Genomic DNA, 26,113 nt, shown 5'->3' on the forward strand with positions numbered 1-26,113 from the left:
GTACTGAGTAGCTATGGGGCTGTGAATGGGAGATGGTAGGGCGACTGTTGAGGGTGTGTCCCGCTTTGACTTTGTTGTCCCAGAGCTTAGCTTGTGCAGAACATTCGAGGTTCACGTTTCATGTCTTTGAGGTTCGATAAACACACCCAAAAACACGCAAAAAGAAATTGTGTTTCACATCAAAGGCATGTACGATTGGATGCAAGCTTGCAAGTGCAGAGGGTGACTCACCACCCAAAACCATGGGGGTGTGTGGTACAGACAGTATGCTAAGTTACAGTACACACTCATCACAGTGCCAGTTCGTTCTTCCTGCGTCTCCCCCTCTCTCTCTCTCTCTCCCTCACTCGCCATGTCTTTGCTTCCCACCGCTCTCTATCACTCATTAGCTTGCTTGCAAACACACATGCGCATCCAGACAAATTCAGACTAAGGGGGTGGATTCACAAATTGCTGACATAGAAAGTGAGTGCTGTGATCAGGTTCAGTGCTGGCTCAATCCTGTAAAACCCCCAGGGAAAGGTTTAAAATAAATCACTCATAGATTCTGCCTGCCCTGAAGATTAAAGTGGGGGAAGAGTGTGTTTGTGTCTCTGTGTGATCATTCGAAATAAGACAGTTTGTCTGCATTTGTGTCTCTTTTGTTTCTGTGAATTTACGCCATGTGCATGTAGTCTGCGTCTTCGTGAGAGTTACTGACTGTAAAGGTGATGAAAAGAGCCACTGGGTGGGTGTGCTAAATGGCTGCATGAGAGTGTTGGCATGTGTAACTGCTCCAATTGGCTTGCCGGAGTTGTCCTCGGGGAAATAAGGGCACCGGCACAAGCGAGATAGCCTGCCACTGATAAAGAGTTATGTGTCTTTCCCATATTTGCAGGTTTTTCTTGTGCATTAAGACTGATGCCTGGAGATGCAACAAATGTGCAGAATGTGCAGATACAGGATGCAGTCATTTACATTTTGTATGCGTGCATGTTCATGCATCTCATATCTAGCTAGACCCATAGAAGTTTTATCTATGAGCCTGGAAATGTCTTTGTTTACATGAACAATATGTCTGAGCATATGTAGACGTACTGTCTGTGTCCAAAGGCTACGTGTGTACAGTGGGTTTAGTCAGGTCTTCCAAGAGGTCCATATGGCGTTAGGGGCAATAAATGGACTCTAGGGGGAACAATCGGCAGCTGTTTGCAGAGTCACCCTGAACCATGACCTTTACCCTCCAGTGTGTAAGGGCGTGTGGTTAAGTGGCTCTCTGCTCATTATAAAGTATAGAGTGCTCTGGATTTGAACCCACCCAGACCACCTCATTTGCACATTACACCCTTTCTAACGACACAGCTGAAGATGCTGCACTGTCGTCCGCTGTTTTTGTCATCCGGGGTTTTTGTACCCATGTTGCATGACCTATAATTAATCCTATACAGTGTGCATCATCAGACCAAATCCCATTTATAGCTTTACTGTTAGTAAGTGCTGTTATTTAATAGATTATCGATACTGGTCAGTGTGTTAAGTGTTGATCAGCCTAAAGGAAACTAACTGGAAACTTTGTGATGAAATCAGATTCAGAATACTTTATTAATCCCAAAGGAAATGATATGACTTCAAAATTTAAGGAGTCAACTCTGTCAAATATACTGTCAATACAAGGTCAGATACTTTCAGGTAGGAAATGTTTTCTCACTTAATGTGGTTCATTGGTGGAAAAAGAACTAAAGTGCCATGAATCAGTCATCAAATAACTCAATGACATAAAAACATTCAGTCGTGACAAAATCATTCTTTCCTATTTAAGGATCGGTTGACTTGTACAGCGTGTGTGCACATAACTTGTAGGTTGTGACCTTTCAGAAAGGTCACTTAAAACGTGACGTGAACACATTGTGTGAGATCAATAATTGTATAGGGTCTGCCTGGGTTTCCAGGCTAACTCTATCAGCATAGATGATACCTGGTGCACTGCCAAACATTTCTGGGATTTGCAGTCAGGAATTTCTACTCTGCTGTTGCAGGATTGTGGACATCCATCCATCCATTTTCATCCGCTTTGTCCGGGGCCGGGTCGCGGGGGCAGCAGCCTAAGCAAAGAGGCCCAGACCTCCCTCTCCCCAGCCACCTCCTCCAGCTTATCCGGGGGAATACCAAGGCGTTCCCAGGCCAGCCGAGAGATATAATCTCTCCAGCGTGTCCTGGGTCTGCCCCGGGGCCTCCTCCCGGTGGGACATGCCTGGAACACCTCACCCAGGAGGCGCCCAGGGGGCATCCTTGTCAGATGCCCGAACCACCTCAGCTGGCTCCTTTCGATGTGGAGCAGCAGCTGCTCTACTCTGAGCCCCTCCCGGATGGCCGAACTTCTCACCCTATCTCTAAGGGAGAGGCCAGCCACCCTTCGGAGGAAGCTCATTTCTGCCGCTTGTATCCGCGATCTCGTTCTTTCGGTCACTACCCACAGCTCGTGGCCATAGGTGAGGGTAGGGACGTAGATCGACCGGTAAATTGAGAGCTTCGCTTTTACACTCAGCTCCCTCTTCACCACGACGGACAGGTGCAGCGTCCGCATTACTGCAGCTGCAGCCCCAATCCGTCTGTCGATCTCCGGCTCCCTTCTCCCATCACTCGCGAACAAGACCCCGAGATACTTGAACTCCTCCACTTGGGGCAGGAACTCATCCCCGACTGCCAAGACTGGATTGTGGGCATAATTATAGTATTCTGACAGTAACTGTTTAGATAAGATGACGTACCAAACAGAAGTCTCAGACGTCGGTAACGAACAGTTCAGACCGGATACATGTAATGTTACACCCATGCTTGTAATGATTAATTGCATGTTAATATGGAAACATGAGCAGCAGTGCCAACATAACAGAATACAGTGCATATCACAATTATACCAATACCAAACAGTGCAACAACGCAATTAATCGCCCCTTGGCATAGTCATAAGTCATCAGAGAAGCCGTCCTTCGGTTTTCTGCATGATACTGAGGTTTCACTGCGTTGGGCGGAACAGACACCCCCTTTTTAGCTCCAGTTTAGCTTTGGTTCAGCTGAACCTGTGCTTGTTTTGACAGAGCAATCAGGTCTAGTTTGGCATGCAGCTGCGCTTTTAACCCCTCTGGGTTCGAGATTAGCTGGAGCCACTCTAGACCACGGCTAAGCACATCAGATGCTAAGCGACAGAGTAATTGTCCCATTAAGTTTAAACTGGAAAAGATTAGGTGCACTGTTAATAAAAGGCTGAAATGTTATGCTTTATTTCATGAGTACAGCTGCTGAGCAAGAGTACGCGAGGTGGATAAAAAAAAAAGAAAAAAAAAAAGAAAAAAAAAAGCCTCTTGTGCTGAAAAGGTTGAGCGCCACGGTAGCTGAGTTTCAGTTTTGCTGGTAATTCAAAAAATCTTTTTTTCTTTGTAACTGTTGATTGAGCTGTAGAGGATTGGAAGGTGCGCGGTTGGCTTAGAGAGAAGATAAGGGAACTAATTCCTTGCCTCTTCTCTTTCTGCTCTTTGATCCTCACCTCCCGCTTCATATCTCTTTGATTGCCATGTTTATGACAGCTCCTTTTCCTTTTCTCCTCTTGCCTCTTTCCTCTCCTGCTGTGTGGTGTGGCATGTCAGCAGTTCATCTTCTGTTGGAGGTCTTCGTACACACGCGCGCACGCTCCGAATCGAGCATAGACAAGCGCGAGTGGAACACACACTCAAAGGAAGACACACCCGCCTCCATCCTAACTGAGGTAAAGTGAGTGCACCAGCATCCGTGATGAATAATTGAGTTATCTGGCTCTGCGCAGAAATAGCAATCTCCCCACATAAGTGTGAAAACATCACTTGCCACCGGAGACCTGGGAACTGGTGCTGCCATGTGGGTCTACACGTGTATGCGTGTGGGCTTCTGACTGTATTAGCTTATATGGGACCTTTGTCATTTTTTGTGTTTTAATCTGTGAATATTTTAGAGAGGGAGTCACGGTCTCAACATGCCTTTCATTACATGCTGAGGTGGTGACGTTTGCGTATCTGAGCTACAAAATGAAAACGTATCAAATATTGTGACGTTGAAATGAGAGCATGCCTCCTTCAGCGTGATGCTCCGATCACTCAGGCCTGTGTGATTTGAAGAAGAACTAAAATGTGGAATCTTTTTGAGTCCATCTCCAGTCGTAAGAGCAGCATTTTGATCACACACCCTGCCCATGTAGCTCAAACCTTAAAAATATAATATTTTGCTAGAAAAATTTAAAGAGATGCACAAACATAAATGGAAATGGAATATATAACCAAAAAAACAGGCTTTGTACACTTCTAACAAGCTTTAAAGTCAAGTAACCACTTTTATTCTTCAATACAGCCTAACTCTCTTTCAAGCTTTCTTGCTATTTCTTTAAGTAGATTTCAGGAATAGTTGTCCAGGTTTCTTGAAGGACATCCGAAACTCTTCTTTGTATTGTCGAAATGATCTCACACTGCTTCAGTAATGTTGATGTCTGGGAGACCGGCACATGAATGATCCACTGGCATGGCTGTTGCTCAGGTGGTGGTGGTTCAGGTGGTTTGATCCTTTGCTGCTCCAGTCTTCATACCGAATATCCTTGGGCAGCATACTAACCCCAAGATGCTCTCTGATGCATCGGAGTGTGAATTTGTGTGAACATTTGATAGAAATACCTTAAACATAGAAAAAAGCACTTGTGTGAATAATGGGTGAGAATGGGCAAACGAGGCCTGTTGTATAATGTATTTTGAGTGATCAAGTAAAGTAGAAAAGCGCTATAAAGGAACCAGTTTATTTACCTTTAAAAAAAAAAAAATCCAGTTATGGTATGGGATCATAATCACGCTGAAAAATTAAGCCGTTACCAATAAGATGCTCAGATCAAAATCGATACTACTAATGATCCTTTGTATTCAGTTATAATATATATATATATATATATATATATATATATATATATATATATATATATATATATATATATATATATATATATATATTACAGTTTTCCAATAGTACTGCAGCATGACATATTTTTCCATAAACTGTCGTTGCTAAATATAGGACACGACCTGTTTCTGTAGTTTGATTGTGGTAACAGCAGCTCTGGAGATTATCGTAGTTGTTTAAATAATCATAACTAGTGTTTTGTGCGGAGCTTAAGCATTCCATCTGTCTCAGAGAGGACTGACCTGATGTAAATCAGCTACAACGCCTGGCATATATTCTCCCAGCGAGCACCTCCCAGGAGCCCTCTGAAGCAGTCGAAACGGTGACATGACAAAGCTGAGGGAGCAGAATCACAGCAAAGTGACAAATAAGGCCAAATCTGACAGGCGAATCCTCTGAGCAGCTCCACATTTTGACAGATCCTTCAGCGAAGAAGCACAAGCCAACGCCCTCCACGGGAGCGCGATTGGTTAATGCTGTTTCATAACACTACGGTGGAAATGATCACGTATGTGGCAGATCACCAATCAGATATGGTACATATACTGTACTGTGTGCTGTACAGTATAAAAGTGAGGTTATATAATAAGGAGGAAACCTTTGAAGAGTAAGTGTTAGTGCTGCAGTAACACAGGCTTGGGGGTGGACTCAACCAGCTGTTGGGTCTAAACACCCGGTGTTCCGTTATGGGGAGATAGCAGCAGATTAAACAGCAATCCTGCTGATCCAGCCCCACACAGTTAGCCCGCCACTCCCCCTCCCCCTCATACACGCCCACATTCATCACGGCGAGGAGGTGCTACTGTGAGTGACCATTTTATCTTCTGCTGGGCTGTAATCTGTTCTGTTCATGTGGCAGTGTTTTGCCATAATAGGTAACAAACCTGAAAAGAGGGCGAGGGTGAGATAGGGTTAAATCTGGGGCAGGCTGTCCCAGGATGGGTAGCTTCCACAGCTGTCAGCGTGATGGGGTTTACTGGGAGGGAGTGCAGGGATGACATTATCAAGACACTCAAGGTAGTAAGAGATGATGATGGAGCATGCTGCGAAAAAAATGGTGAGTTTCTGGTGTCATCATGCCGTTAAGCAAGTGTTTTGCATATGTTTGACAGCACGCTTGCACTGACATTTACACTGCTGCGTGTGTGAAACTGGGATTTAGCGATAGTGTGCAGTTTGGTTTCAGGCAAAAAGAAGTGAGCCTCATGCCCCTGCTCTTTGCTTCCTATGTGTTTTCTAAGGGGTTAAGAGTCTTTAGTGTGGAAATCGTCATTAATCTGCTCTGTGCAGACGAGTCAAACAGAGCTGGGAATATTAAAACATGTAGGGAGAAGTCTCCCTGGATCATTCGAAATCCTGTTTGGATGTTTCACTACATTGCAGCTGAGAGATTGAGCCATTCCCAATCCCGCTTTACTGCATCTGTCTCACCCATTCTTTGTTCTGGTGTTTTCCTCTCCCTCTTCTCTCTCTTTCTCTGTCTTTCTTTTTTTCTGACATTCTTGCGGCGACTTCTTTTTCTCTAGTCTGCCTGTCTCTCTTTCTCTCTCTTTCTCTCTCTCGCGCTTCTCGTCTTTTTGCTGCCAGCTGGGGAATTGGGAGGGTTCCTCCAAATTGGCACACAGATGAATAATGCATCTAAAGCAAAAGCAGAGAGCTGGGGTTGGATATATCTGTCTGTCAGACTCTTTCTCTGTATTACAGTTATGTACGGAGTTCTGCTGATACTTCAGAAGAGAAAAAGAGACGTTTGACGCACTCTACCTTTCTTCCCATTTACTTTCCCGTCTGTTATTAACTCTTTTATTCTCGGGAAACGTGAGCATGTATGGTCGCAGAACACTGCGGATAACATGCAAGTCGGATGGTGATACATAGTGTGAAAGATTCTTGAATTTTGGAGCTTTTCTTTTTAGTAACAACGCACATACATAATGCATACATAGTAGTTTGATTTCATTTGATTCTCTGTCACTGTATGCATGAGTTTCTCTGCATGTGTGTGTGTGTGCGTTTCTTGCTATTCCCAAACTGCAGTGTTAAAACGCAAACTGCACTCGTGAGCATAAGCTCACAGTAGAACCATCATTAAAGTAATGAGCAGGAAGTTAGCACTGAAGTCAACCATAAACAGAGAGTTAGAGAGGGAGAGGGGAAAACAGGGAGTGAGGGAGAGAAAGCGAGAGAGATCCCCAATCCCATAAGGACAAATCTTAAATCCTGAGTGTTGCTTCTGACTCATTCTGGTTAATTAAGTCGAGTCAAGTGAGAGGAAAATGGGGTCTTGCCTTCCCTGAGTCTGTAGGATCAGCACTATACTGTATTTGCAGCTTATGTAGTCTCTCACTGGAACTGTCCTCTGTGCACTCACAAAGCAGGAACGGAACAAATTGTATTGAGTCTATTCCTCCTATTTTTATTAGCTTGACCTGCACAGCCTCTTTATACTCAGAAGATTTCACACACACTTCCTGTCAGCTCTGAAATTTACATATACATCAAGAGAAAATGCTCCCATTCAGCATTAGCTTTCAGGCAGTAGATACGCTAATGGTTTCATTTCTCACACTTTATTATTCAACTCCCACCAATTCATGGTAAATGTTATTTGCTCTGCACATCCTGCATTCTGCAGTTAAAATAAACACGTATCCCACCCCCTCCGAAACTCAGAGAAACAAAGAAATCTGTTGAGCAACCTCTGGGATTTTCTTTGTTGTGTTATGGTGGAAAGATTTCGCCATGCGACAAAGGATGAGGCAAACAAGTGAAATGTCAAAACCCTGTGTAACTCTAAAAATAAAACAACACAAGGGCTGCCGTTCGAGGACATCATAGGCGCTCGATCGGGTGTGGAACAGATAAAACAAACAGTTCTTTATACCCAACAGCAACCGGGGTAGAGCTGCCAACTGTCCTCTGGTGAGAATAGCAGAGAGCGGATTTTAGAAATGTTTACCTGTTTAACATTTTAAACCAAGTGCCCTTAAGATTTATAATGGCAGACAAACAACAAGGGCCTTTAATCAGCACAGCGTATCCAAAATGCACCATAATGTGCAAAATATCATTTATTTACATTTGAATTACATAATACGCTTTGTGACGATGTAATACAAATGCTGTGTGATGCAATAAAATCATAGTTAGTCCCATCACAGCCTTAAGGCTAAAGGATAAGCCTGACATTATTCTGTAGTTTCTGTACTCAAAGCAAATCCTATAAGAAGACTAAATCTAACAAAACATTAGTCCGTCCCTCTTCTGACGAATCTTTTAAAAGGCAGTTCTAGATTAGCTATTTCCTATCATGTTCTGAGTAATGTTAGGTCTGCAAGTTTTATCAAACGCTACACAAACAGCATTAATTGGCACGTTTGTCAAGCTGAGAAAATAAACTACACTGTTGATTTTGGACAAGTATGCAGGGCTGTGGCATGGACAAATATGCGAGTTTAGTTCTTGGATGGTGTTAGTAAGTCTGTTAGTAATGTGATGGGTTTTGATCCATGTAATTGGTTAAAAAACATAAATGCAGAGTATCAGTAGATGTAGTAGACAAAATGTAAATATAATGTAATGTGAAAAATATGAAAATCTTTTATTTTTATTCATTTATTTATGTTATTTAACCCCGTGTTTGCGTGGGTTCCCTCCGGGTACTCCGGCTTCCTCCCACCGTCCAAAGACATGCAGCTTCTGGGAATAGGTTAATTGGATAATCCAAATTGCCACTAAGTGTGAATGTGTGAGTGAATGTGAGTGTGACTGGTTGTCTGTCCCTGTGTGTTAGCCCTGCGACAGACTGGCGACCTGTCCAGGGCGTACCCCGCCTCTTGCCCTATGACAGCTGGGATAGGCTCCAGCGCCCCCCGCGACCCTGAAAAGGATAAGCGGAAGCCAATGGATGGATGGATGGATGGATGGATGTTATTTAACCTTCATTTAATAAGGGTAATAGTAATTATACAGATCAAAAATCTCAAATTAGCATGTCTTGTCCAAGATGGAAAGCAGCTCAATTCATTTCACTTCAATGTTATTTGATTTATATAGTGGCAAATCGCAGCAGCAGCAGTTTCAAGTCAAGGACTTTATATTAAAAGGTAGTCACCCTACAACAATAAAGAGAAAACCCCCACAATCAAATGACCCCCTTTGAGCAAGCACTTGGCAAGAGCAGGAAGGAAAAAGTCCCTTTTAACTGTAAGAAACCTCTAGCAGAACCAGGCTCAGGGATGGGCAGCAGTCTGTTTAGTTACCATGGATTACACAATAATGCGCACACAGCAAAACATAAAAAAGACTGTATGTATGCAAAAGATGGACAGTGACATGTAAAAACATACAATATTATAAACTTTAAAGCTACAGAAACACAACTGAATTGTCACACAGTCGTCACAGGTGCACAGGTGAAGTGTTAACATAATACTAAATCGGTAGATTTTTGCACCTGATTCCAAGCAAATTTGAATATGCTCTTTCCTAATTCAGTAAATGCTTTGTAGATACATAAAAGGAACAACCCCTGGGAGCGAAGGCAGTGACTACCAGTAGTTTTATGACGGATGTAGGTCTGTAAATAAAAAATGGATAGCTGAGAGAGAGAGGGCCTTGAAAATAAGACGACACCCGTGGTTGAATTTAGGGAAAGACAAAGCAGACCATTCATCTCATAGACAGATCACCGCATCAGCAAAGTGCGTGCCTGGCTGTAAATTTTTAAATGTGTACAGCAAAGGGGTTTTGAATATGTGGCATGATTTTGGAATTATTTGAATGTTTAATAAGTGAACATATTAAATCACAAGTAACGTAAGGCTTAGGTGAAATGGCAGTTGATGATCTTGTGGTCAACAGAGAAAAGTCATACATTCCGTGCAAGAAAGACACATTCAGCAGCTCAGCAAAGGATAACTGTCAGCAACAGTGCCAGAGCTGCAGAGCCGGATACTGATGTTCATGAAGTTAGAAACTAACTGAGGAAAAAAAATTTTTTTTTATTTTTTTTTGATAAAACTTTAATTTTTTTTTTTACTTAATTTTTAAAATGTCAAAAAAATGTAGAATTTCCCCTCCAAAATTAATATATATAACATATTTATTTATATCTCATAAATAAACAGGCTATTCTGAAACAAAACCAAAAAAACTGACCCTACACTTGCCACTTAATGCTTTTGCTCATTAAGGAAAGTATGCTTAGTAAGCTTTTAGCAGAGTCCAAATCATATTTGTTCTTGGTTATGAGATTAGAACGTTAGTCCAGGACAAAAGCTCAGCAGGTTAAATTCACTTGATCTTTTATGCGACCGTTTGTAACAGGTCACTTCGGGATAGGCATTAAATTGCAAACTGAATTTTCAAGTTCCTGTACAAGGTCTTAGTCCTGTGCCTGTGTGTGTGTGTCCGTGTGTGTTAGTGAGGCTTAGCTGATGGCAAAAATGTCAGAGGGTTAAGCTGCGCACCCCCATCCCTCCACCCCACCTGCCTTCCTGTGCGTCTCTTTCCCTTTTTACTGCTATCTCCCCATCAGTCCATGTTGTTATGCGCAGCGTAGCGGTGTCCCGCGGGGCCTGAGATTGCCACGGACATGATGTGATTCCGCGTCTCCTTTTAGCTGTAATATGCTGCACTACAGGCCTCTGATGAACTTGCCTCATAAGGCATGTTGTCCTCTACACTCTCCTCTTTCTTTCTCTGATTGCCATCTATTTCTGTCAAACACAGATAATGCGTGCTTCAATGACTGATCTTCAAATGGCATTATTGATTGATTTGGAGGTGGGAAGTAAAGAGGACAGACTGTTTAGTTACAAGTCGGTGCTGTGGAGGTGATTTAAGTGAAAATATGTCATATCACTCGATGGGCATTGGTGGCCTGTAACTGATGTGTTGATTTATTGGGAAAGAGCAGTGCTGCACACTCGCTCATTCACAAAGACCCACACACTTACGCAGCAACCCTCATATCTCAGAACTCCATTGTTGCCGTTGATTAATAATCACTTAGTTGAATTTGTCCTAATGTGATGACAGAGGTTGAAAGCTGTGCTCAGGATCATGGCAGGGGCATATCAGCCTTGTCTGGCTGCATTTACAAAAATTGCATGAATGCTGGCTTTATTAATCAAGTGTGAAGAGGCAACAGTGGGGTTTGGGGGAGTCTTTATGTGATGAATTCAATAAGCTTGGGGACAGAAGAGACAGTGGCCAACGTGGGAATTGGAGGGAAAAGAAAATTTAACTCACCTGTCTAGCATTGTAGACAGTTTCGGTTTTACATACTGAGGTTTTGAGATATCCATCTCTGAAAAGGTTATTGGTGCTGCTCAAAGTTACCAAAATACAAAAGCGTTCAACAGCAAGCTGTCAATCAGCGAGTCGTCGTCAGTTTTCATCGTGACTATTTTCAACTGAAGTTGACAGTCATGCCAACCAAAAAAAGTCTCTTTGCGTAGTTTTTGGAAACAAAATGGCCAAATCTGAAACTTATTTTAAGAGAAAAACAATGAGATAAAAAACTTTGTTGAGGTAACACAATGTTTTTTTTAAAACACCAGCCAAACTATAAATAGCGAAAAAAGGTGGAAATGATTGTCATCTATGAATAAAACACTGCATACTGTCACGTGTTGTTACGTTTGGCTTTTACTGTTACGTGTGTGTGTGTAAAAATAGTTTGTGGGATGTTGACAGATTTTCCAGATGTTACAGCTTTACTGATAAGTTTTTAATGTCGAATTACCTGCTAAAACTCTGATACTATTCCTGATTGTAACTATATAGTTACATAAGTAAATTTAACCAAGCAGTCATGTTAGCGATATCTTAGTTTTTTGTTGTTTTATTATTGTTTATTTCTTATTTGAGCTATTACTAAATTATTACTATCATTCTATCACAAAGTGTTGCCCACAGTGGCTATGGCATCAAAATAACATTCATTGTACAGTCTGTATCTGTATCTATCTAATATAAAGCGCTTTGAGGCGACTGTTGCCGTGATTTAACGCTATCAATAAAATTGAATTGAAAATACAGCAATAGTTTAAAATGAATCTTAATATCTATGTAACCGAAGATGAAAATACACCCGAAGAAGCTGAAATAGTGTCTTCATTCACTACACTGTGGTGTTAGTTTGTTCTTTAATGTCAGGATTGTGTTATTTCAATATTGTTTACCCAAAGTGAGTTTCTTCTTCTTCGCTGCAGCTTTTGCTCACTTTCATTAAGTAAGCTGCATGAGAACTCATAAAATAATAACTCTGGTGAAACTGTTGGGTGTGCAGTTCAGTGACTGCATGTTTTTCTGAAGTACTGATATTTGTTACTACTCTGTCAATAATTGTACCTGAAGAGGAATCATTATAATGTATTGCCATATTAATAGTTCATTCTACCCCACTAATGGTAAGAGTGTCCTTTTTAACTTATAGTCTATTTTTGGATAATTTACTGAAATAAAGAATATGTTTATGATATTACAGTATTTTAATTTATGAGGTTATTTATGGTAACATTAATGTCTTTTCTCATTTACACACTCATTCTTAGTACTGATGTGATATTGGATATTATTATGCTTAAGTTTTAGAATAATAGTTTATGCAGTGGGGATGTAGGCAGAGAGTGATTTTCCTCTTTGTTTTGTAGTGTTCTGTTTTTCCCCACATTTAGCAAATAGATTCATCAACTTTAGTTAGTGGCGGGCATCAAATCAAAGATAGTGATGTGATTGATGGAAACAAAAAGGTTAATTTCTCTCCTTGGTGAAATACTGTGGTTGTGATGTGTAATCTGTCCAGTTTGATAATGCATAAACATGACAATGTGTGTTACGGTGAGCGTTAATTAACATCTTCATTATACAGTATGTTTTTTATGCTTAATGGAGACCAATGGCAGAGAAGTTGGTGCTGCATTGTCAAAATAATTTAATCAGTAAAATACAAAATAGATTTATTTTTACATAATATTTTTACTTCCATGTTCTGCATTGTGTTTACGCACGTGATGCTCCAAAAATGTCTCTTTCGCAAAGCTTGCCAAATCAGAAACTAAGTAATGTAAGTAACCTTATGTAAGTCGTTATAAGAGAGCCATTCTAGGATACAAGAAGAAGAAGAGCAGCTGCACAGATTTCTTTAATTTTGGATGACTGCAGGGAATCACTGTTGAAATGCTGAGGCGAACCTTAATATACTTAATATATACTCAGACTCCCCAAAGCCGTCCAGCTTGTGCTTTGTGCAACATTTGGCGCTGTTGGTATTGAAGTCATTTCTATTCAGCTCTTCTGCTCTTTCAGTGAACCCTTCATAGGGCACTCATTGAAATACTTGGAAATGTAAAATTTCGACCCTCGTGTGTTATTGGAGGATATGATGTGAGTTAAAATTGTTTTTATTTATTTATTTTTTCTTACTTTTGTAAGCTGGGCGATACAGCCTTAAAATTGAATCACAATATTTAAATGAAATTTGCTTTAATATTTCTGACGATATAGAAAAATAATTACTGAACAACATTTTATTAATGCTTGCAGCTTACAGACTACAGCAAGTGTAAGCAAGTGTGCTACCACCAATGATGACACACTATGTAATTCAAAGAGTGAACGTACGAGATGTCTGCAGCAGCATTACAGTGACACAGCATTGTATTCAGTGATAAAGCACAAATCAACTTAAACAGAAAAGTAGCCTAGGTCATGTTTTCTTTGTAAATTTTAAGTCAAAGTATAAAATAACTGCTCGACACATTAGTTTAACACTAACTTAACCTTGTAACACTTCAGAAGCTGCAGAAGATTGTCAGATAATACAGTTGAGATATATTTTCTACCTTGGATGTTCCATCTTACTTACGCTGAGCTGTTTAACCAGCTGGCTACAGTTATGCTTTTCCACCATGTAATCATATCATATGGACTGCAACTAGTGAGCACAGCTAGTGACATGTAATATCGCGATGTGACACTTTTATATCACATAAAAATGTACATGATGTTATCGCAGACAATATGATATGGCACAGCCCCCCTTTTTTAATATTTTTATGCTGCAAATCAAGGTCAATTATATGATTTCTCACACATTTAAGGCAAAATAATTATTATTTAGGAATATTTATCTTTACTGATACTCGCACTTGTCAGAAATATAGCACACAGTGCAGTCCTGTCCAGTCATAGGGAACTGTTTCATAGCACTTGGTGACACTGCTGTAATGTGGCAGCTCTTTAAGCTCTTTCATAAACATCGAATTAAGCATGTGTATAAATCCAAATACAGCTTGAACTATTCTCTGGCATGGTAGTTGATAGTCTGGCACAGCAACATCCTCTTTTTTCCATAAAAGGGAAGATCACAGTTGCAAAAGAAGATTTTTTTTTAAATCAGTATTGATATCCCACTTTGAAGTGAAACTGTAACAGTAAAGTGCAGATCCACTGAAAACAAAATACGTTGACATATAAATCGTAAATATATAACATTAAGTGGTACCACTTAATTTTTTTCCTACACAAAATTTCATCAAAACTATATAAATCCCAATATTGGATTACTAAATCAATTTTAGCTGCACCAAGTCTCACAGCATAAATATACACTAGTATATGCAATATAAGTACTGCTATAAGGTCATAAAACTTAAGAACGTACACATATTTGACTGTTTGAAAATGTCTATGGGTGAAGTAAACTTCTTACTGTATCACTGTATATTGTTATACCAACCTTTGGCAACATCCAGTGTACTATTAAGCACTACTGTCCAGAGTTATGTGTTATGGCTTACTGAATGCATCTGGTGTATGTCTAAAAATGAACTGGGTGTAAGAATAATAAAAGGCAAAAAAAATAAATAAAAACACATTTTGAGTTTAAAATACTCCGGGCTCATGTTTGTTCAGATCTTTGCTTTTTAACTGGGAGAAAGCCATGTGGTTCTACAACCTCACAGAGAAGCATGGGGAGGCTAATTTTGATGTTAGCATACATGGTTCCCTGCCTAATGAGGGGTTAAAGCTAGCCTTCACAGGAAGCTGACCCAACAAATCTTGACTACTGAAAGTTATTAAAATTGTATAACAACCCATGATGCAATCCACAATTTAAAGAGAAATATAAATGTCATCTTAGAGATGCAAGTGAGCCAGGTTATGTTTATTTTGAAACTTTACAAAAAAGCCCACTTTTGATGTAGTGCTGCAATCTAAGAGAGGTCGGTTTATAGTAAAAAAAACATTGCTCATAAAGTAGCTTGTTGATAATGATTTTTTTAAATATCTAATTAAAGGGAAAATGACTAAAAATGCTTGTAGTTATTCATTTGCAGAAACGAGTCTGATAAATTTCCTCTGCTGGTCTCTAAAACAGATTTCCACGCACCTGAAAAACTTGCTGATGTTTTTTTTTTCATCAGTCTATTTTAAGCAACTAAAAGTGGAATCTATAATTAGCTTTAGTTAAGCAGAGATTGCAAAATCACAAGGCTGCACAAGCTTGCCAGACCCCATTTGCACGTTAGAGGGTTAAATAGTGTGACGATTTGACTTTTTATTTGCAAAGTGATTGTGCAATCCAAATACTGGCATTTGTAACACAGAAATTGTTTTATGTTCTCTGTGTGTGTGTTTGTGTGTGTATGTGAGTCTCAGAGACACACAGAGGAAACCTTCCACCCTGTGGTTGTGCTGCACCGCTGCATCCTGCTTGCTGCTCTCTCAGTTCTGCTGCTTGCATCCGCACCTCAGTGTGTCTTTGTAACAATCCCTTTGACCTCTTTACTCATTATCATCAGTACCATTACCATCAGTATTAGCTACTGCACCTTTCATCATCATTGCTGACATCTATATTATAATCACCAGCAGCGGGCCTCAATAGGGCTATCACCACCATTGTCATCTTTCTCAATATGCTGTTATTATCACTGTCATCATTTTACACGTAATCTTCTGAAATGAAGACAGATGCTGGAATAAACATTCTTGCACCCTAACTGTGTGTCACTGTTGAGCATGCTGCAGGGGCGTTGCGCGTCGTGCAGGAACTGCCTCTCCTCCTCCTTCTGAGGCTTGTTCACCACTTGTGAGCTTCGCGTACTGTTAAGTATGCTGCTAGACATGTGCTCCCGTCTTGCATTGTGTTCGCTGGCAGTTCAGAAACACACCCGTCGTATGTGTTTCTCCTCTGAATATTTCAGAAGGGGGCTGACAAAATGCAGGCAGAAACAGACCGCTGATGACCTCCTTCTCATCGACTCCTTTTTCTCCCTCTCTGCGCCCCCCTCCATACTCCCGCGTAGATCGCACATTCTCTAAGGCTTCCACGGCATTTCTCTGCTGTCCTCATCCTCCTAGTCTCATCACTCTCTTTTCTCTCTTCCCTCCCCCACTGTTTATTGCACCCTTCCCTCCTCGTTCCTCCTTCGCGTTTGAAGTGCGCTCCCCTCTTTCCCAGTCTTCCCCCCATTTTCTTGCATATCTTCCACCATTCTCCCCTTTCATCTCCACTCATTTGCTCCCGTGTCTGACCACCTCTCTCTTACCATTTGCCTTCATTCATTTTCTGCCTCATTCCCCCCCCCCCCTCTCTCCACTGTGATGTACTCTGCCTGCCTGTCTGTCTATTCCATAAAGGGCTGTCTGAGGCCTCTGCTCTGCTAATTCATTCGCTGTGCATCGCCTCACATATCTGCAGGGTTATGCAGACAGACAGATAGAGAAAGAGAGAGAGGAAAGCAGATCTAGAGAGAGAGAGAGAGACAGATGAGAAAAAAGAGGACATGGAAAAGATGTAGTTTTATCTCCAAGAAACAGGAAGCCAGAGCCAGATCCTGTGGTGGTATGTTCCAGAATCACTCTCTCACACACATTATGTACAGCTGTATACAGCCTGCCATGACCTCTTTCTGTGCACTGTACGCTTTGTCACTTGGATGCAATCCTTAACCGCATGGATGCCATTGTCTGTGTTTCTAGAAGAATGCAAAGCATATAGTGTGTTCGTGTGCCTTATTCCTAATAACTTGGGCTGATAAGTTAGTAATTCCGAGTATATTTGGACTATATTCAGTTCAGGTTTTAGAGATAGATGAAGCAGCCTTTTGCAAAATTAAGCTTAGATGTTCACTTAACGAACTTAAGATATGAGTAGACATTAGTTCGTGTTAAATATTGACACTGATAACTTAACACTGCAGACTAACTAGATAACCATAGCTGACGTCTAGGGTTAGCTTGCAACAATGTGGCCCGTTAAAGCTGAAAGACGTAAATTAACACAAGGTATAAATACTCTGTTCAAGTGAAGACACAATATACTTAAAAATAAAGCCCAATCGATATACGAGTTTTGAAACTGATACCAGTGCAGATATTTGGACTTGGATCTCATATATTGGCTGATGTATGTATGTGTGTATGTGTGTATATGTGTATGTAGTATAGAAATAATCTTACTTTGGTCCATCTAGCTCTGCTCGGATCAGTTGGCTGTTGCCTTTGTGGACACACTATGCAACCACAACACTCATAACATGGTTGAAATGTGTTTGTCTCATTTTGTCTTCTTTGCAGTACCAGTATATTGGCAAAGAGCTACTAATAGTCAGCCTCTAGTAAAAAAAAAAATGCAAAAAGCAATAATAATAATATCAACATAAAAACATTATACTGGTATGTGTATGTTAACTGTACTGATCATATAGTACTGGTAAAGTTAGTGTTGGCACTAAATATCATTAAAAAGCATCTAGCATTTTTCATTAAGTAAGACATTCGTCAAAAGTGTGAGTCTCTTTTTGAAAGCTAGGCTGTCCTGTAGTAACTGAAATGTAAGGTTCATTTATATTAAAAATAACTTAACTGGGCAAAACACTAAAATATTCTGCTTGGAATAAAACCAATACTGCAGCTTAGTGCACTAAAAGCTAAAGATCATTAGCGTAATTAAATAGTTAGCGTATCAGTATCCTTAATAGAGCATACAGAAAGTAGGTTATATCAGCTTGCTGCAATTTCACTGATCATTTTCCTCGATTGTCACTTTGGCTGAACCTAAATATACCGCACTAGGAAACAGACAGGGTAAAAGCACTGAAATATCTGACTCATCTCACCGTGATGTTTGTGTCTCCCCGACACCTCTCTCTGTACTGTTCAGTAAAGTTTATGAATGCAGTCCATCTATAAAAATATATTCACAGAAATGCAATTGGAGGAAGAATTAACTTTTCCTTTACTACATACTGTACTCCATACCACTTTCAAATAGAAGTACCATACTCCCACAAATGCACAGGTATAAAATACATTCAGCCTAGTTTGTAAAATACTCAATTTATTATAAAAATTGGTCATTACTGCAACCTTGTTGATGTACTATACTTAATAATATGCTGATATTAACACATTTTAACCTGATAGTAGGCAGCACATTTTGGAAAACGAATCTCATTTAAGGCTTATGTAAATCAAATTGAGTGTGTTTGTGAAGTAAATTATATAAAAAGACCTGAAGTGAAAATCCTACCTTGTATGTCGTACACTTCATTATTAAAACTGAAACATTTTGCTCGTCAGTGTTTGAGCCACTTGTGATATGAGAAAAAGAATTCTGCAGGCAAATGGAGTGTAGCAGCAGCGAGCCTGGTCCTTCCGTCAGTGAGGCCACACTCTTGGGAGCTCAGTTGGTTTTTCCTGTTAAACTAACTGCAAGAATCTCTCTGGTTAGTCAAATGAATGTTACGGTATCATTTGATCTTTTTTTAACAGCAAAAAGAAAGAATGTGATGAAACAAATTTTGGCGTGCTCGTAGCCGCTGCTTTGTAAGGTGTTCTATTTTCTGTGCATTATTCGACTGAGTCAAAAATAGAAACTGATATGTCAGAATGAGACAGTGACAAAGAGCCAGAGGCAAACCAGGAGCACACACACAAACACACACGCACATTTTTTCACCTTGTTCTAGGCAGCATTTTGCTTTCTTATCTCTCATGTCACTCATATGTTGTATCGCGTGCTTTATCCTTCTCCTCTATCTTTGCAGGTTTTCCTTAGCAGACGGTGTGAGCGGAAGAGTTTAAGCTTGAGTAAGGAAGTGAGCAAAACGGAGTGGGTGTCATGGAAAGACAAGGGGGCTCTCAAGACAACCTTACCTACCAAAACCTGCTTCTACTGGGAGCCATTGCAGCAGCGTCTGCTTTCGTGGTCACCATCCTGATCGTCCTTGTCTGCGTCGGCTGCCAAAGGTATGATTTGTGGTCACGTGACATTGAAATGTGGTATAAGTAGGCCGTGGAATAAAATGATGAACGGCCAGTTTTATGATCTTTGCAGCTTCTTGCTTTAGTGCCTTCCCAAATTACTCTCACTATCCCCTCTTTCTTTTATGTGTCTCCGCTTCTTCTGAACTCTTCTCCTCCTTCCTTTCTTTTCACTTCTACATCCTTCCTCTCCATCTCATTTATCCCCTGCTTTGAGCAGAGTGGCGCTAATGAATGTTAATGGCTGCGAGTGTCGGATCAGATGAAATGATGTTTACAGGACACTGACGAGACAGGCCAGAGTCAGAGCAGGATCACGTCATCCCTCTCCAGCAAACTACTCAGCAGGCAAAAGCAATGGGACACCCCACGGTTTACAAAGGATTAGACTCTGAGCCAGGCAGGAGCAATGGAACAGCCTATGACTTTTTTGCCGAGCCCTCAGAGACCAATCAGAGGCACTGCAGTTTTGTTGCTATGGTATACAAAGACAAGCATGTGGAGAGAACCTCGTTTGTTTTATGAAAACATAACTGCAGTAGTGTTAAATTGTAAAGAAGATGTAAGCTTCTGATTTTTAAGATGTAAGGTTCTTTTAAATTCCAAAGATTGCAGTGGATCTGACTTTATGCCTTCACGTCATTTTTACCTTAAACCCTTCTGCTGTGCCATGTTATTATGAAAAGCTCCAAGGGGAGCTCTCTTCTCGTGGTTTCCTTGGGCAATGATGGCCATATGTTTGAACAAAAGATTTCCAGCTTACTAGAGGAGATAATATCTAGCTCCAGTGACATGGATCTGCCACAACTTCCCGTGGCACCTTTTATATTCAGATTTATTTTAAGCGACTTGCATAATAAGAAGGTGCAGTGTATGGTTTCTGCACCTGTTTGCAGCGCTCTGTTTTGCAGCACAGCAGTAAGAGCTCAGATCTCAGAGATGGGGGTAGAACTGTTGTCACATTTGCACCTGCACCTAGGAGCTCTTGTCTTCTCGTCACACTCTCAGCCATATCAACTGTTTCCTATAGATACAGCCTCCGGGGATCCACAGTGCACTCCATACATTTGCTTCACGAGGTTAATGCTAGAGGAAAGTAACGTGAAATTGCAAAGAGAATCGGCACAAAGCAAACAACATATTAATAATTGTGAGCTTGCCTGCTCTTATCTTGAAAAACAAATTGCAGTGAAGGTCATTCTCCACTTTGGCAAAAAAGCCTGAGTCACGCTCGTTCAATGTTTTACTGGGCTCTTGTTATCAACCGAGGACTTTTATGCCCTAACCAGAGTTGGATGCTGATAGTATCTATCTGCTCTGAGTGTGTGTATATTCTCTTTCTGTCCACTGGCTTCTGTTGACCTTCTTCACTTTGATTTTGTGTCAGGAAAAGCAAAAGCAAGCACCCTCCGGCCGGGGAGAAAGGGACATCTGTAAATATGGTGAGACATCTTTTCATTATTCTATCTTTTCCTCCCTTCTTCGTTTCCTCTCTCCACTTCTCTATCTGCCACTGCTCTTTTTCCTCCAAGCTAAGTACAGATGCACATGCATACGTTTGCATGTTTTACGTCTGTATTAACAAGTCCATGTGTGCACGACAGCAGGGTACCCTTCGCCACCCAAAACTCAACTCCATGAGTAAATCTGACACCAGGCTCCATGAGATCAATCGCTTTCCCTGCAATGGAAACTGTAAGTGGTGGCTAACAGCTCTTAAGTGACAATAAATGATATACTACAATAAGCCGTTACACTGTTTCAGCCATGACACAACCATCTCCTTACGCTTCTCCCTCATCTTTCTCTTTTGCGCAGCTGTTAGTAAGAGCCGTCCAGCTAGTATGGACCTCCTGCTTCTCCACAGTCGCCGCTCCCAGACGGATCTGAGGCCCTCCCACGGCCGACAGCTCCCCCAGATCCCCACCAGTCCACAGAGATCTGGCCAGGGGGGAGAAGGGGAAACGGGAGGGGAAGGGGGAGGCGGAGGAGGAGGAGGCGAAGCAAGAGATCACACCTACACTGAGGTGGGCCTACGCAATAACCCCACCCCTACCCACTACCTGGATGATGGCCTATATGAAAGCGTAGGTGTCCGGGAAGGCCCAAAAGTACCCTCTGCCCCACCAACCACATCAGCCAACGCTCCAGCTATAGCCAGGGCTCCTCAAAGCCCCTCTACTCATGCCAGCGGAGCTCGGAGTGGAAACGGGCACGCAAACGTACGTACATGCATTTTAAATAGCTGTAAATATAAAGCAACTTGCTCACGAGCAATCATGCATTCATGTACATTTCTCCGAAAAACATCTGGGGAGGTACATGCACTAAGCAGTTTAACAGCAGCTATTAGTCACGTGAAATAAAATGTGCCGCACAAGAACCAGTATTACAACTAAAATCGCTGTTTGTTTGCATATAGATGGCTTGCATCATTGCCTTGTTCATGCAACATTAGCTTAGGGTGCTTTGCATGTAATTTTTGTGTGTCTGTGTGTGTTTTTGGATGGTTGACGCTAATAATTTTAGGCAATGCTTACATGTTTTCTCTGTTCCCATTTTATATTTTTTACTCCCAGGGTGGCAGAGGGAATGACACTATTAATGGACCAATGACGGGACGAGGTAATGGAGCAAGTGGGGTCAGTAGGTCACCTCTCTCTTCTGTGAATTCCCTGGCTGTTCAAGATCCATCTTTAGCCGAGTATGCATCTATACGAAAGTTTAGAAAGGTAATTACATTGATTTGTTTTTATCAGTGTTTTAAGCTGGTATCTTTTAAAATTAAAGAGGTGGCGTTTCCCTCATTAAAGCTATGAGTAGGGAACTATTCTAAGTCAGTTTAGTATAAGGAGTAAATCTTTAATCATTTACCTGCATTCACTTTAAAACTTCCAGCAAGCCCAACCTGAGGTAATAAAAGGACACAGATTCAGCTGTACATTCATGTATCTTGTTACCTACTGTGACTAATGGAAACTTTTTTTTTTTATGTATTTACGGTGGGTACTAGATGATAGGTGATGTTTTTGTCATGTCACATGATGTTGTCTCTACAGAAGTATGTGTTTGCGTGACACTAATCAGTCAGGAAAAAGGGTAGCAGATTGTTAGTGATATGATCAGTGGTGGTTAAAGTATCGCACCGTAGTAATGTTAAGTAGTGGAGGTTGTGCAAGTAAGAAAACACACTAACTAAAAATTGGTGTAATTCATTGAATAAAGACGTTCGCTTTCAATCTTTTACACTGCTTTTTAAAATCGTCTATTATATTAAAAACTTTTATTAAAACTGCATATAATGTTTTCAATGATGATTCAAAACCTCAAGGCTGACAAGATAAACAGGAAGGAAAACAACGGCGCCGACAGCCAGTCAGACAGCCAATCGAGCGTGAGTGATTCACCCTCTGCTGGTCCTCCTCCACTACATCGCAGTCAAGAGTTTCCACGGAAACAACTGGAGCCATTTCAGCTTCACTCCTTCCCAAAGGTAGAGAAATTATTGAATCAGAATGCTCTATGCGACCCATCATAACGCCCAACTATCCACCCACTTTTCCAAACTGTAAGGCTGTCTGATTACCACCAGGGGGCACTGTCCACAAACAAACAGCTTTCTAAAATCAGATTGAAGATTAGTATTCTTGGATTGCTAAAAAAATTTGAAACAACAGCAGAAGTGGTCACGTTCACCACATCACTGACCTCAATAAGTTCTGTTTTTATTGTTTTGTATCCTATCTTAATTGTATTTGTTTTATTAAAATTGTTGCATGTGCCAGTTGGGATGTATTCATAAACACCTATGAGCATGGGGATGGCTATTACTGTGTTTTTAAGGAGATTTATTTAAGGGTGTTTAAAAAATGCATGTGCATGTGTGACTCTTTCCCTCCTTTGCACTTTGCTGTGCAGCGCAGTAATATTGAGTAAAGGGTGGAAAGATAGATTATGTAAGAGTTTGGCAGGCTGCCCAGCTTTGTGTGTATGTGTGTGTGTATGTATATATATTTAATATATATATATGTCCTGTTGAATCTATCAGCAAGTCTGTCTAGAAACGGCTAACAGGTAGCCAGCAGCCAGAGTGGGAATAAATATTGTTCACATATTGAAGCCATTTACTCTGCCCAGGCCTCTATTACTCACTCTGACTGAGGAACAGGAGGAACATATAAAAGTTTAATCATCCTTGATCACATGTGTACACACCACTACATGATTTCTAATTGGTTTTTCATCACCAGTAGTTACTGCGTCCATTTTAGTGTTAGTTTCCCACGCGTCTTCTGTTTCTTAGCATGGAAACAAATAGAATGGCATTGTTCACATAATTTGATCGAATCTATGCAACTGTGAATTCAGTTGTAGGAATTGAAGTTTAAGAAGGTCCTGTAATTTTGTAAAACAGAGATTTTTCTTAGCTGTTTTCCCTAAACTCTTGCTAAAATTGCCTCCTCCTCCATTTAACTCTTACAGGCAGAGTTAAATGGAGGTTGTGTTTTCGGAGGCATTGTCTGTGTGTCAGTGGGTCTGCCTGTCTGTCAGCAGGATGTCTTTGACTGAAGGGATTTGCATAAAAGCTTGTGGAAGAGTTGGCCACACAACAAGGAGAAACTGATTAACTCACTCCAGATAGAATCCATTGCTTGGCACTAGTTTACACCTCTAAAGCATTTTTCAAAAATAACTATACAGCTTATTTTGAAATAGAATTGTTTTTCAAAAGCCTGCTATTTGTTACATGTTGTGATATGTACTTTTTGCAGCGCTTAAAGATTGTAAATGCAATATTTGCCTGAGCTCTTACTTTGATTTTCCTAACAGGAAGCAGTGTTCATGGGCAATGGGGAACAGTACATCTGGAAGCCTCCAGAGGACAACGACATCATCACCTTGCACCCACCTCCACATCACCCACCTGGGGAGAATGAACAGGGACACCCATCGCCTCCAACTGCAAAGGAGGTAGTATGTGTGTCTGTGTATGTGGTGGGAGCTGAGGGAGGGACTACTAAAAAGTAAGGGCTACAAGAAGATGGATAGATAGACAGGTTTCTGATTACTGCTGTGTTTACCGAAGGGGGCGCCCATCTCATATGGCATGCCGTCATAGTACTGCTGCCCTGTGACCTGCCTGTCATACAAGGTTTCTGCTTACAGGCAAAGGTTGCGTGACATGGATCCAACACCCTGCTTGCGTGAACCCTGACCCTAATCTCCAGCCCCTCCCCCCACTCATCTATCTGCCTTGAAAGTATGAGCAGACAGATCAGACATGAGTATTGCTTGCCCTGAAATAATTAATAATCTCTTCACATTCATGGAGATGCTTGTTATATGCTAGATTTTGGTTGGGTTTTTTTCGCTTCATCAATCCAAGACCATGACCTCGACTGGGATGTATATATATGTCAGCATATGTCTGGTGGGGGAAGGAGGAAACCTGCGCTTTGCCAGTCATGTCAGATACTCCACCGCATGCGTTTCTGCAGAGCAACGCCACCCCCACTTTTCCACTCTCGGTCCCCTGTCTCATCTTTTCTCTCTGCTGGATACAGAATGAAGTGAGAGAATTGCAAGTTGTGTAGGAAATTCTGTTATGCCCGAGGGGCTGGGGGAGTCAGTCCAGCTAGATGGACAGACCCCTGTCTATAATTAGTCTGTGTTTAACACAACTTCTCTTTTTCCATTCCATTCACCAATCTTTTCTATCATCTTCAACAGGCCAGGGATAGTTTCTGTGCAGTAATAGTTTCTTAATTTTGACAACAAAATAAAACTTTCTTGCATTAAGGATGAGGAAAAAAGGATGAACTAAAATAAAGTATGGTTGTATCCATATTGTCTATCTGTAGGCATGTTCAGAACAGTAGAGCAGCAGTCCTGACAAGTTTAAAGCTACTGCTAAGTTTCTTGTCTACGCCTGTGTTGAGCCACACAATGCTGTTGAATGCTGTATGTGGAGACGAAGAGGTTACGTCTCAACTGTTTGGCTTCACTTTAACTCCTCTTTTTGCAAATCAGACTGATACACAGAGCAGCTGGCCTTGAATGCATCCTGCTATCTCTTTTTCTTTTTTTTGTCTTTTACAGACTTTTCTCTCTTTTTAGCGGCTGTTTTTCTGTTTTCAGTTGCCCTAACATGCCGATATACTTTGTATCCTCTAGAGTTTGTCAGTTGCAATCGTCGAAAGGTGTTGGATTTCCACTCCCGACTAAATCTCCTCCTCTTTTCTGGCGCTCTCTTCTTCTGCTCCACTCCATTTGTGGCTATTAGGAGGCGCTGCCTTCCCCAACCAATCGCATTGCATGAAACATGTCTTACCAGATGAATATCAACTGCTAGAAGACTGTTTGGAAACTTGCGCCATATCTGCTATTCATAAAGTTGATCACACACAGATGCATCATGCATATGGCTGTTTCCACTGCAAATCAGCAAATGCAGAAAATTAATTTGTGACTTAGCGAAGCCTCGGTCTAAGCAGAGTGTTCAAGCAATGCCAGAAACATAACAAAAAGGAGTACTGGGTGAGGAAGGAGAAAAGAAAACATACAATGTGCAGGCTTCCTCAACAGCTGCAGATACGAAGCCCAGTTTTGAAATCCCCATCATCTTGTGACTTCCTTCCTCTGCAGCAGAGCTGCAAATTCTGTGTGCACACGTGTGCATACGCTTGCACATACACACACACAGGCACACACACACACACACCACATTGGCTGCACACACTTACACCATACGCTAGGGTCTTTGTTTATCCAAAAAGGTCACAAAAGAGAGATTTGTGGGGGGAGGGAGTGTGCATCGCTTGAAATCTCTCAGAGATAGAACCAACAAACAGAGGAGAGAGAGAAAGATTTACAGACAGTG

General features: G+C 41.1%; 1 protein-coding gene across 4 annotated transcripts in view; it reads left to right on the forward strand.

The window, feature by feature from the left end:
• LOC113013122 (uncharacterized) overlaps window positions 1-26,113 on the forward strand; it is a 43,229-nt gene that overhangs the window by 14,999 nt on the left and 2,117 nt on the right. The window contains exons 1-8 of one of the 4 annotated variants that reach the window (XM_026153766.1): window positions 3,323-3,742; window positions 19,017-19,218; window positions 20,621-20,675; window positions 20,838-20,928; window positions 21,052-21,455; window positions 21,813-21,965; window positions 22,565-22,726; window positions 24,064-24,204. In XM_026153766.1, coding sequence (XP_026009551.1) covers window positions 19,091-19,218; window positions 20,621-20,675; window positions 20,838-20,928; window positions 21,052-21,455; window positions 21,813-21,965; window positions 22,565-22,726; window positions 24,064-24,204 — 1,134 coding nt within the window. In that variant the 5' untranslated portion in view covers window positions 3,323-3,742; window positions 19,017-19,090. Of the gene's footprint in view, window positions 1-3,322; window positions 3,743-5,951; window positions 6,008-19,016; window positions 19,219-20,620; window positions 20,676-20,837; window positions 20,929-21,051; window positions 21,456-21,812; window positions 21,966-22,564; window positions 22,727-24,063; window positions 24,205-26,113 lie in introns of those variants that run through there. The other 3 variants (XM_026153767.1, XM_026153765.1, XM_026153768.1) reach the window with 3 other exon arrangements.

Source organism: Astatotilapia calliptera, chromosome 20 (genome assembly GCF_900246225.1).
Source record: "Astatotilapia calliptera chromosome 20, fAstCal1.2, whole genome shotgun sequence".
In the NCBI taxonomy this organism is placed as follows: domain Eukaryota; kingdom Metazoa; phylum Chordata; class Actinopteri; order Cichliformes; family Cichlidae; genus Astatotilapia; species Astatotilapia calliptera.